The 14,055-nt window shown below is 39.2% G+C and overlaps 1 protein-coding gene across 1 annotated transcript in view; it reads right to left on the bottom strand.

Annotated features, from left to right (window-relative positions):
* The window catches only part of si:ch211-51h4.2, a 90,902-nt gene that overhangs the window by 20,710 nt on the left and 56,137 nt on the right, over positions 1-14,055 (bottom strand). The window contains exons 10-12 of the mRNA XM_034140741.1: positions 10,497-10,555; positions 9,179-9,243; positions 1,760-1,876 (exon numbers count right to left, since the gene is read on the bottom strand). Of these exons, the coding sequence (XP_033996632.1) occupies positions 1,760-1,876; positions 9,179-9,243; positions 10,497-10,555 (241 nt within the window). The remainder of the gene's footprint in view (positions 1-1,759; positions 1,877-9,178; positions 9,244-10,496; positions 10,556-14,055) is intronic.

Genomic DNA, 14,055 nt, shown 5'->3' with positions numbered 1-14,055 from the left:
ACAAAAAGAGCTCCAAGCCTGCCAAATTATTTAAGGGCTGAGCTCATGTCTATGGATGGTATTTTACAATATGTCTTTCTATCTCACATAATGGAGGACATTTTGGGTTACATTTTTTTAATAGGACTTCACGATCCATATGTCCAGTTGCCGTGTTTTTGAATCTGAAATGTTTTTGACAGTTGCTATTTCCAAGGTCAAGAATGAAATAACAAACCTCAACATGCAGGAAACTATACATTTACAAATCTAAGCAAACTGCATCACTGCAACATGTAAAATAACTGTAAAATAACTATAGGGGCCCTATAATTCTGCTCATTTTCAGGTTCATATTAATATATATTGTCTCTACTGGGACATGTCTCCATGCTTTAATGTTCAAAAAGCTCTTTATCTTTCTCATACTGCCTGTGCTGCAGCACCTCTTTTCACCCTCTGTCTGAAACCAGAGCCCAGTCTGCTCTGATTGGTTAGCTGACCGGCTCTGTTGTGGTTGGTCAACCGCTTACATCAATGTTCTCTTCTTTCTGATGTTGTTCGATTATTGTCTTAGTTGTAGTGTGTCAGCTGAATTATTGTTTTGTTTTCATATTTTCCACTTTGGTTTCTTGTTATTCATTTTTGTATTAAATTATAAATTGCCTTTGAAAACTAGACAACAGTTTATCCATAGGGCTTTATCCCAAGCCCTGTGGAACCCCTAACCTCTGTGTCCGTCAGACTTTTTCCCATTGACTAACATTGGAAAAGAGACGTCTGTAAATCGTTGATAATTTATTTTGAGCTCAATAAACTACCAAGCATAAACCCATGTATATCTCTAGTTTAAATCAGTAGAATCCAGTTATTTGTATTCACTTTTGGTGTATACTAGGTCATAAACTTGTATCTACCTCGGCTCATGTATAATATGCTAAATGGACATTATGTGTGCAGTTGTTTTGCAAGGTCAAGAATAAACTGTCATCTTCAATGAAACTGAAGCAGTCTGCAATGAGTCTCAAAGGAGGATTTTCACCGATGTCAGCCTGGAACTTTGTGACAGACAATACCAACAATTGTAATGCTGAAGACTGAAAGTAAATAATAGAGAAAACCCTCATTCCTTCAAAGCTGCACAACCTAATACCAATGCCTTGGCTTGGTCCCAACATCATGTAAGGGCTCGTTCTCATCAGCCACAGAGTGACCTCTGCAGCATTTACTGCTTTATTTTGGTTCATTTGATCAGGTAATAGCAATGCCCTTTACTGCGACATTTACAGTAACATCTTGGCTTTCAATCAGTACTGTGCCGGGGTTCATTACAGTAAGTAAAAATGTCATCCAAACAGACTTCCCAAAAAAACTATTATGCAGAGATGGAGATGGATAAAGCAGTTATTTGCCTGAAGGAAAGACTCTAGACGAATGTTCGTATACATATCAATGTATTCTGACAAGAACATTTAGCAATTTCCCTTTGGATTTAATCAATCTATCTATTATATCAAAGATCATAGATTGGGCCACCATGCTCTAGTCAAATCTGATTTTATAGACCCAAATAAGTTCAGACAGGCCACTTAGAAGTGATAAACCCTGGTTCATCTAAGGTCTGCGGAAACATAATTGAATCAAGAGTAAAATATGACGTGCCTGACAGATAATATGTGAAGCAGCAATAACTAACAGGCTACAGAAGTAGGTCTGTGACTAAATGATGGTTGGATCTAATGAAAGGCACAAAACAGGAGAAGAAATGACTTAGACTCACTCTTCCAGAGAGATGTTGGAGTACAGCAGAGGGGTGCCGGGGTCTGGAGAGGTCCCAGCTGCCAGCCGCCTCTCTGATGTCGACGTCTGAGGCACGATTTCCAGCACTGCCCAGCACCTGAACACACAGGCAGATTTGTAATACAATTAATAACAACATTAATTTGAGCACATATACATGTATTCATGTCACCCCATTGTCAAGGAAATCCAACACATTTAAAGAAATACATGTCCTTCCATAACCAACTTTTTACAAATCAGCATATTTTCATCGCAACAGATAAAAAAAGACATACGTTGAATACATTCTCAGCACTTTTTAAGAATGTACCTGAGCTACAAACCAATATGGTATTTGGATATGTACAGTTTACAATAAAGCTGAGCATACAGAAGGGCTTTAATGGCTATTAGTTACTTTCTTGGTTAAAAGGACAGACATAAGGACTGTACAACACAGAATACCTTGTTTTCTGGTATTATATTAAACAAATTATTTGATAAGAGCATGTTTTAGAATTACAGTGTGATGTCAAATCTCATTACAAAGGGCACGTATAACTGTTCTGTGGAGATACCATGAGCCAATGGAGCCAATGTAACCACATGCCATCCCATAACATCTACAAGACGTGGTGATGGATGATGCTCTTATTTCCGACGAGACCTTCTTTAGATGAAAAAGTAGGATCAAATAATGTTTATAGAGCACAAAGACAAGGATAGAAAATGATGGGTAGATTTCTGATGTATGCACATTGACTGATGTCTTGTTGTAGGAAGTTGTCCTGCCCCTCACAAAGACCCTAGGACCTGCGCCGGGCCTCAAAACCAGTTTTCATAGTTGCCAAACTATAACATTACAAATTGAGCATCCTTCATATGATCCCAATTGGTCCAAACATTTTTTTTCCCATATATTTACAATGGGAAAGAGTATTCTGTAAATCAACTTCTAAGTACGGACACTTAACTAACCCTTAGTTGATATATTATTTCCCAAAAGGTATAAAATGCAATACAAGCCAGATCCAGAGTTATATTTCCTCGGCCTTGTGAATTTTTCTGCATGCAGTCGTTGTGGTAGGAGGCGAGGTTTATGTCTCTATGGGCCCCGTGGATGTGTAAGATTAGTTTTATACCAGGCAGTAATATGGGGCCTTGCTTCCAACAACACTATATCAAGTTCTCTTTATACATCCATGGTCCAAAGACACCACACAAAAGCAGTTGTCTTTTGTGGAAAACCTTCATAAAGCCATTGTAGACTGCATTCACAGCCTCAGACAAACAAAGTACGAGACTATCATCAAAGTGGAGCATTTAACGGCTAAAGAGACAGATATATTTCAGTTAGGAGGAGTCCAAAAATAGAGCTAAGAGACGAGAGTGCATTTTGGACTTTGTACCTCATTTGGACAGACACAAGGTCAGAATGATTGCTTACTGTATGTTGCTCTGTGTCTGCTAGATGTGTACACAAGCAACTATAAGCTTACCTCTAACACAGGGATTTGCGACTGACCATTTCCATGCACAATGACCTACAGTATGGAAAAAACCCCAAAAGCATATTAGGGCCTCTTTGAGTAAAGAATAAACAGCAAAATCATCTGGACTCACATTGAGCCACTTGCAAAACGATATTCTCAACTCCTGAGCCACATTTTAAGCCCAATAATCCTTGGGGGCGCAGATAGGTATTCTAAAAACAAAAGCGGCGGATATGTGAACCTGAGAATGAATCACAAGTTCTTTGTTTGAAAGCAAAGGCCATAAAGTTAGGCTGCAGGGAGAAAGAGAAAGCAAGTCATGGACAAGTACATTTTCTCATCTCTGCGGCACCGGCTGTTGGTCTGTTTGAATCGGCAGTGCAGCTCTGAGAGATTTATCCATTCATTTGTTGTGGCTACGCTCGAATGCACCCAACAACACACCATTTCTATTTTATTCTACTAGTCTTTCACTCTGCCGGGCGGCTCAACAGAATTATGTCCCCGGCGATAATTATCAATCAAAATTATGGTCTAAAAAATGGAGGCCGAGGAAATTGCTTACCAGGACGTCAAGCAGGAACAGGACCCCAAAAAGAAGAAGTAGTGTGATAAGAGAGGGAGAGGGAAAGTAAGGCTGGAGAGAGGAAATGTGTCCATGCAGTGTAAGCCGTGGTGGTTTCAGTCAACTTATTGTAACCTTGCCAACGTCACACCTTTTGAAGAACAAATCATGTAAATTCCAAGGCTTTACATAAATGTTCAGTTCTTTCATCATAGATTTGAGCTAATAGGTTATATACAATGTTCTAGACTCCTGGTAGTCTCAGAGAATTGAGCAATAGTGAAAAGATGTGTGGCAGAAAGACAGCAATAGGTCTTATTCGTGAACACTTCCCTTGTTGCTTTCCTCAAAGTGTGAGGCTACAATTGACCCATTTCTCATTCATGTCTATGAAATGAGGGGAAAATACAAAGGTGAATCTGAAAAGCAGGTGCGTCGTGAGCAATACGTTGGGATGTGTTCAGACACAGCACTGTGGGTTTTAATGCAATCACAGAACAACACAGAATCCCTCAGGTCATGTGTTTAAAACTAAAGGAAATAGACAACAAGCACAACAAATCCAACTCAAACTGTGCTCACACGATGATAGCTTATTTCAGTTGCAGTCAACCAGCACAAAAATGTACACCAAATACTTGATTTAAAGGGTGAACTGTTTATTTACTTTACATGGTTTTAACCTGCAGGAGCCAAAGGCGTGCCGAGGGCTGAGGACTCTTTAATACTTAGTCAAATGGGCCAAACCATGGGCTTTCATATTAAGGGGGCGATTTGGGTTTCGTCAGTGTTTTTTGAATGTGTTCATCTTACATGTTATCCCTTTGTTTGCTATTTGTTTCCGCCAAGCCACTATATATGTTATCTATCATAGTGAGAGGTTGGTTTGGTCAGTTAACACATGTTAAGTTGCTGTTATATCTATAGTTATTTTCTTTTCCCTAAGATTCTTAGTTTTATTTATAGTTTTGGATAAATAAAAAGACACTCCTGTGTCCTTGTTGCCTCACTGCTTGGTCCTTGACACCAGGGTTTGCTTGAATAAAACTACTCGAGTTGTTTCTCTCAGACTTTGGCAGCAGAAACAGGTTACTGGTCTGCACCACAACACATTCCTCAATGTGAGGTTCCTGGGACAGTGAGGGACATCAGCTAAACACTGATTGATACCATTAACCTGTTAAGCTCTGAGCCTGTTTTTCAGGTCTCAGGCTCGAAAATGCCATTCCCAGAACAAATGACCATATCTTCCCTTCTAAAAGGGTTAAATTAATAATCTTTATTCTCAAAGTAATGATAAACCTGTGAGTTGGATGTAGAAAAGTCAGAATCAATATAGATGTTTTTTATTTTAAAGAAAATTCAGATTTTACATCGTAAAAAACTGTAAATTATAGTGTCCGTCCAAAAATTATTTTTTACTTATAGTGAAAACTACCCTTGGATGATGGGTTAGTAGACTAAAAGCTTTAGGAATCCAAAGTACAACATATAATAAGTACCCTGTATAAAGATTGATGCAAAACAAGTGACATTTGACCTTTTTAGAGAGGTTTAGCCAAAACCACTCCACCTCTGAGGTGATTTGGGTGAAAATGTTTTTTTTTCCATATCTCTGGCCCCCCTTGGTCGATTTTGATGGTTGACACCTCTTTCTGACCGTGAGAGCCAATATAATCGAAGGGGGCGGTGCGTAACAGGTTAAGGCTACCAGGATAATATTTCTTCAGATATTCCACCACTTCTGAACTCAGTAACACCAGACAGTATAGAACAATGCAATTCAATAAGGCCACCGTTTTCAAAATGTATTTAAAGCTTGGTGAACATAGAACTACTTTTTCTAGGTTGAAACCAACTGTTACTCTTTTTTTAGAATAGGATTGGATATAATTGGTACGACACAGTAAGCTGATACCTTTTTTTTTTACCCACTTTCTGTAGAGGTTTAGAACTGTCAGACATTATTCAACACTTATTCCCAAATTTCATCAAATTTGAGCTGTTGCAAAATCACTGACTACATTCAATATGACACAATGGGCAAAAGCCACTTATCAGTACCATTAGAATGAAGGGATTTCAAGATGTCTAAACTGTTGCTGTTATAAAGACTTCTCTCAGTCTGGGTAAAGTAATCTCACTTTGGTTCCAAGAGGACAAACATTTCAAAACCTCATCATAAGATGATCTGGCTGAGAGCAGTAGAAGCATACTTAGTAAAGGCTGACGTACACTGGCTGACTACTCACCATTTATTGAACACCACAATCCACCCACATGGATGAAAAGTCACACTCATAAAGCCTTAGAGTGTGAAATCCATCTAAAACAGAGCACTTAGGTGAAGGCTCATCTAACCATGCATCGATTCAACTAAAAGTAAAAGTGTAATTTGTTTTTTTTGCAGTGCGTGTGTTGACCTAAGGGCTCAGTATATGCGGTGAGAGAAAGTAAAGGCTGTTTACCGGGCACTGAAATAACTCTGAATTGTTATCATGAATCGATAAATGGGGCTCCCCTGTGAAAAAACCAGCCATTATGGAGCATTGCCTCGCCACGGAACACTGCTTTCAGAATCCGGTGTGTAGGTTGGACACAAAAGGAAAAAAAGAGCAGCCTGAAGCTCATAAATCTCGGAGAAGTATCCCAGAGGAGAGAGACTTATTGTGTGGAGCTGCTGCAAGTTGTTTTGCCAGAAGCTGATCAGTAAAGTACAGCAAAGGTCAGATACAGACAATTGTTGGGTCTAGCTCAGTGAAATTTGTCATCGTTGTGTATCTGGTGCAGCGGTGCCATGATATATTCCTTCTCGCGCTTGCCCTTTTATATTTTAGGATTTTTTAAGATGATTTATTGGCCTATTTGCCTTTGTAACACAGAAAGGGTGAGAGAATTGCAGCAAAGGGGCTTTGGCACGAAAAGAAACCCAGGCACTGGACTGTTAGGACTGCATGGTACAACCTTTTAAAAATAAAACAAAATCACCACATTTTCAAAGGTAAATAAATGTTTCCAAATTGTCTACATTTTACGAAAATAAACTAAATTCTGAAAAGATTACTTATCATTCTCGAAAACAATTTGTTTTCCTTGACAGCATGTTTTGTAAGCCTGCCTGCCAACCTGAGTTACTCTTTCAGACTTCTCCAATACAAGGAGACAACAAATCTTAATCATTAGTAAATTAACTGTGGAGTGAAGTTAAAGTTTGCTTATTATTTTCTTTATCGCTCGCATGAAACTAGCTGTTTGCTCACTACTGTAGAAACAAACACGCACATATCAACAAATGATTAAATTATCAACACTAAAACGGTAGATGCAGACGGTTTATGAAATGTAAATGGAGCATTCAAACTAATTTATATCCAAAAACATTCACTCACAAAAAAAGAAAGAATATCAGCCTAATTTTGGCAGCCCACACTGTAGACACATTTGTTATGTTAATATGGCTGCTGTTTGGTATTGCTTAGCATCTTTACTGAAGAGAGAGAGATTTGAATACCATTGTAAAGAAATGCAATCTGATTCAAAATTCCACACCCCTGAAGCGTGTTTCTATGTCAACGGCAGGAAATATGTTTTATTGTTCTCCTCAAATGCTCAAATGCTCTGCTCTTCTACTGTAAACAAAAAAAAGCTTTCAAGTGATTGTAGATGTCTGTTTTGCCCGCTGCACATGGACTCTAGTGTTGATGGTTGTTATGCCAGTTGGCTGATGTTGTTACTCGCTCTCCTCAAACCTCTGCTGATGGTTTCAGGGGCTTTTTTCAAAGGTTCCTGCAGTGATGTGCGCCATGTAAATCATGGTCCATCACTTATCAGCTTATAAAAGCAGAGTAACTGAATTTTATTGTTTTGAATTATAGCCTACATTTTAAACCCAAACTCCCGTTTTTGGCAGCTTTCAGCCTTAAATTCCACCAAGCAGTTTCACATCAGCTATTCCCACTTCCAGTACTAATGCATACTGCTAGTTCTTCAGGTAAAGCGTTACAGCAGCGTAAACTGCAGCAATAAAATGGTTTTATACCACATCTATCCTCTGTAGTGGCTGACAGGATGACATGAAAATTGCCTATTTATTACTGTCTTATCTTTTGGTGTAGATGGTATAAGTTCTCTGCTATAAAGAACTACAAAAAGTACCGAAGCACACCGTTCTTTCGTACTCCACATTGAAGCAGACGTCCTCAGTTAATAATAACTCTCACTTCCGGAAGGGTAGACAAAGGTCTAAAGTGTTAAAATGTATAAAAACAAGTAAACCAAGAGGGATGTATTCATTATCCTGTCAGTGTGCTAGTTCGCTAGCTGATGTTAGCCATCTAACAAACATCGTTTTTTCATCGTCATAACTACACTGTAGCTATGTACGCATGACCAATAAAAGCCTTGAACTTTGAACCTTGAAACAAGCTAGCTAGTGAACATTAGCTATCTACTTCACAATCACTATCTGTATAGCCAACTATTAGCTCGGGAACGTGAACTAGCTTGTTCGTAGCTAACATTCACTATCTACCTACCTTGATGGACATTGCCAAATTGGTGGCTCTCATAATTTAAATTATGGTAATTATTATTAACTTATGGTTAAAGTTACAGTACAGACATGTGTAACCTTCGGTATTGAAATAAATTATAAAAACATAATCGACATGTCGATTATGTACGTCAATCGGCCACCCTCACACAGCCAGCAGCTCCTCACAGCTCCAAAAACTAAATTCCCAAATATGCATTATTTGGATGAACTTATCACATCTTAATAATATAAATGGTTACTTTCTGAAAGAAAAATTAAGGTTGATAAAGCTGGCTAAGCTAACAATTGCAGTCTAAACTGCTGTCCCATATCAAAATAAGACAATGTGAAAGTGCACTAGATCAGTCAAAGAGTAATGTGAATTATATTGTACGATCTCATTGCACAAGATTCTCATTGCTTATAGACTCAATAAATTAAACCAAACAATTGCCAAAAGTGTGAATGTTTTCCTTGCAAGGACTGTGATGTCTGAAACAAAGCCACTCTGAATATCCTGCCTCGATAATCCATAACCCTCTGCAGTTATTTACAGAAAATAGCCCAGTGTCCTGTGGTGCTCCTTCTGGGAAACAATGCACCAGACGCTCCCCTGGGGAGAAAGTCTGTGCCATTGTACATGCAGAGTCAGAGGGGAGCTTTTTTTAAACCTGCAATTTCCATAGAACATGGCTTATTTATTTGGATGAAAATAAAGGATAACGACATGTGAAAATGTGTATAAGCCCATAACAATGCATTGTCTAGGGGTCAATTATTATTAAGGTGTTAAGGAGCAAGGATGTAAGAGCATATTGTGCTTACCAGAGGATGTTGAGCACGGTGCAGGTTGTCAGACCTCCTAGCACTGCCCTCCGAAACCACATGATCTGGACAAAAAGAAAACACAGTGAGCAACATCAAGCAGGCATGTCAGTGACGGTGACACACTCTGGGATTTTCACCTTGTCTTTCTATATTTTAGGCAAAATAAAATGTACATCTCTAAAGACAATACCCTCAAAGATTATCATGTTGGGGATAATCTATTATTTCCATTTATTTTTTACATTGTGTTATTCAGCAATCGGCAATTGTGTCACCTTGTTTTTCTTGTTATTTAGGAAAGTGATTGCTTAAATGTTTGTATTTTAAGTGCATATTATAGAACAGGTATAGGGCAATATCAAAATTAGCCCAATCATTTTTTTATTCACAATGTTTACTGATAGTCATCAAAATATGCATGGGTCCAATTCTTAAAGTGGACCTATCATGCTATATTTGAATAATATAGTGTAGGACCATACCTATATAAGGCATATTTATACTTTTTTATTTTCAAAATACCAAACAGATCATGCATTTTAGCCATGCCTCATTTTGCTCAATTTGACATTTTTTAGCTCTGTTTGTGTAAGGGCAGATAAGGGCAGAACAGCACCATCTACTGGCCTGGCATATGTACTACAGCGTCTCCAGCGCTTTCGAACGGCAATGGCCGTGGCTGTCTCCTCCTGATAGGTGGAGTTGGCCCAATAGCCGTAGCGCCACCGTCCTGACGTCAGGAAAGTGTTCAAATCTGGATCAGTTTTTATCAGATCCGTTGCAGCCCCTTTTTTAGAGATTTGGGTATGGAGGAAAATAGAGAGGGTTGTGTTTTCTGACACTTGGTGAGTTCCCTGGAACACCGGGGACACATATTCATGTATAAAAGACGTACAAAAGTGCATTTTGCATGATAGGTCCCCTTTAACTTTTCCCTAAAACATTCTAGCATTTCTTTATCTAACACAAAAAAAACTTGAATTTTAAAAACATTTGTCAACAATAGATACGTTGTTCCTGTTTTTATTGCAATTATCAGATACAAAATTATAAGTATAAATAAATCTATGCTTTCAAATGCATTATTCAGAGATATTGGGCCTGTCAAATTAAAACTGGAACATGTGAATAAGAGAGAGCTGAGCCCTAACCAGCAGCCCCTCTGACCCAAACCAAACTCTGAGCAGCAGGCGGCTGAGACGGAGCCAACCAGCATGCTGACCAAATGTGCTACTAAGAACTCATGTTTAAATTAAATAGCAAGCACTGAATTCAAAGTATGTATTTACTACACTAAGAGGAGAAGGAGATTTACCTGAGTTCTGTTGTGAGAGATTCGTGAGTAGAGCAGCGGCATCACGTTTACAATCCCTCCTGTTAGGACAAAAACACAACTGCAGGTCAATGTGATGATGATGTGTGACAGGTTGAATGCAGCACAATAATCATTTTATTTCTGAAATCTTCGTTCTCGTAATCGTTTAACCAACATTGTAGTTAAAAATAAAGTTTGAATAATCACCCTGTGCTAGAACCAAACAAAAGATAATACAAAATGCACTCGTGTAATAAAAAAAAGAAGTTAATTTGTCATTTTAAAGTGGACCTATCATGCTATATTTAAATGATATATTGTAGGGCCATACCTATATAAGGTATATTTATACGTTTCTGTTTTCAAAATACCAAACAGATCATGCATTTTAGCCATGCCTCATTTCGCTCTATGTGCTGTTTGCTGTCTACGGGTCTGATTCTGCTGACCACGCCCCCCTGCAGGAGAGGTGAGCCGTGCTCTGATCAGCTGCTGGGCTGTCAGAAGAGGGGGAGAAAAAGAGATCTCCGTCCTCCGTGTTTTATTATATAAGCCGCGTTCACACCGGAGTACTTTCACCGTACTTTTCGCGTTTTAGTTCCGTGAGTACCCCTTATGTCGCGTTCACACCAAAAATCGTACTTAATCTCGGGTAATTTTACCCCCATTTTTAGAGCCCGCTGGGAGAGCGTACTTTTCTGTCGGTGAAAAGTGCCCCAGTGCTGATTGGCTGGGCGAATTGCAAACCACGCCCGTACAACTGTGAAAAAGTTGTGTGGAGACGCCATTGTTTTTCCTCGCTACAAAAACGGAGCGTTGGGTTTATTTTTGAAAGCAGTTATGGCAAGCATCAAGAAATGATGAGGAGGTGTCGGCGCTTCTGGAGATCTACGCCTAGGACGCGACCCAGGGAATGCTACTGAAGCCAGTTCAGTAGCTTTCACTCGACCTGGGAATGTCCACAGCCCCACGGCACACACCGGCTAAAAATAAAGAAACTCGGGCAGGACTACAAACGGCGGATTCAGTGGCCAACGATGACTACCACGACGAAGGTAAAATCAGCTACATGCACTGGGGTTTTAATCTGCACAATAATGGTCTCAGATGTACTTTTATTTGCTCAGTAGATCAAGCTAGCCATGCTAGACTGAATAGGCTAACACCGGCCCCAAGCTAGCTACATCTAGCTAGCTAGATATTCTCGGCCGCTATGAAAACGTTTTGACTTGTGAATAACTGTGCAGTGTTTCTGTAATTTGCTTCGCAAAGGTACACACACTGTAACTTTGTCTTGAAAGAACGTTACGCATCATGTTTATGTTTATTTCCTTCTTGGTACAATTATGAAACAGCGTGAAAACTAGAGCTAGAGGTCACATGACTTCCGGTAAGAAAAACTTTAACAACATTAGACAAAGTTCAAGCATACATGAAGCACTCTTCAAAAAGGAACAATCCTCCGTGTTTGAACCTCTTAAATTGCTGCATAGCCGATTTATTTGGACTGGATTATCCCAGAGTCAAAAGATTCTTTAGAACACAGTTTCAGATTTGTGAAACCTTAATTCTATTTGTGAAAATACATTCCTAGTATGTTGTAAAACTACATGGCGACTAAACAGATCTTGTATCTTGCTTATTTTCCCCTCTTAGGAAAGCGGACACGGGATGCGAATTTCTTTGACACCGCCCAGGCGTTGGAGGACCGGCGTGCCGTGGTGAATGAGTCGCTGCGTGGAGATCAGATGGTGCTGTTCACCAAGGCCCAGGAAATGGAGGACAAGATGCTCACCTCGATGGAGCGCCAGGCAGAAGTGTTCAAGCAGCAGATGGAGCGCCAGCAGCACCAGGATGAAGTGTGGGCGCTGCGCCATGAGGAAGCGTCGGCGCAGCGCCAGGAGCGGCAGGATGAGCGACAAACTGCATTTAATAACTGTTTATTTGGTATAGTTTCTGTAAATACTGACACACGACACACAACTTTGCACTACGGTGTGTATGCTGCTGAGAATATTACACTTACACTTAATGTGTCTATTAAGTATTATTCATCATTATTACCGAGGCAAATAAAGCACATGCCTGGAAGCAGAGTTGAAAATGGGGTCAGGTTTAGGTCAGTCGTGTTTTGTTCTAACATTGCCTCTGGATAAAATCATCAAGGGTTTGTTAGGAGTACTGGGAGCTGAAATGGCCCATCTCATACACACATTCAGACATCAAATGTCTAAATGTCAGCAAATTCTCAGTAAAATGTGAATAAACACACTTAACAGGCCTAGTGCACAGGGCTGGTTTGTAGTGTTAGCACTTATGAGCATGCAGACAAAGTGGATGCTTAGAGCACCTCTTTGAAAAGTAACATTTGGGGAAACAACACTTATTTTTAAATTGTGGAAAAGAAAACACAATGTGTTCATGAGATTGATGGACCAGTTTTTGAGTGCTCAAAAATGTCAGCTGTTAAATCCACTGCATAAATGCAACATTACAAAATATTAACTGCAAGTATCTTTTAAAGATCTTTATGTGCCTAGATAGTTGCATTGTGCCTGACACTGGGACACCAGTGGGACAGTTTATTTTATATTGTTATTACTGTTATGACTTTATTTTATATATAATGTTTACTGACATGTACAACTGACACTTTATTTACATTTAAAATTGTTCTATTTAATGTTATGTCTTGAGAGTGCAATAAAGAAAACCGACATGGCGATTAAGCTTATTTCTCCTGACACTTTATCTTTAGTGACCTGTGTAGCATCCTATACATCACATGTAAGTGATTATTGTGATACCATCATGTTTCATCGGTTATAAACTGGCAAAGCTTTATTTGTCATTTATTTATCATCAATGTTGCAACCTTGTGGGGGAATGGCAGCGGCACATACACAAATATGATAATTTATATCATTTTAAATATTATTTGACCTAAACTTTTAATTCCCCCCCATTTCACACAACATGGAGTCCACTATGGGCCAAAACTAACATGTATGTTTGCATAGTGTTTATGGCAGACGGATGCAGTGGGTCTCAGGAAGATATATATATATCATTAAGGTGGGTTTGCTGCTGAGACTCCCTACACCTGGGACAGTTTATTTTATATTGTTATTACTGTTATTATATAGTACAACTGACACTTTATTTTATATTGACAATGTTTACTGACATGTACCACTGACATAAACCGACATGGCGATTAAAGAGATCCTGTATCAGCCATCCTACGGTGAAACATGGCAATCATGTGTGCTTTCCGTCGGCCAATCCTTTTCCTACAGCTTTTGAACTGCCTTTGATGCTGAAGAAACTTTGCGATTATAGCATTCGACGTGTGGCGGCTCCGGATTTTTGTCGGACGCCTAATAGGCTCAGGCTCTGGCCGCATTAACGAAGTTACAAAGCTGTATAACATGAGCACAAACAGCACAACTTCAGTCGACTCCATCTCCATCATCCATCCATGTCTGAGGTCGGAAGGTAAACAACAGACAGTATACGCGGGAAGTTTTTCTTTTTCTTCTTCTCTTGTTTTGTAGCG

This window comes from Trematomus bernacchii, unplaced genomic scaffold (assembly GCF_902827165.1).
Source record: "Trematomus bernacchii unplaced genomic scaffold, fTreBer1.1, whole genome shotgun sequence".
NCBI classification, from domain to species: domain Eukaryota; kingdom Metazoa; phylum Chordata; class Actinopteri; order Perciformes; family Nototheniidae; genus Trematomus; species Trematomus bernacchii.
The sequence above is the reverse complement of the archived record's forward strand: the minus strand, read 5'-3'. Positions and strand labels throughout refer to the sequence as shown.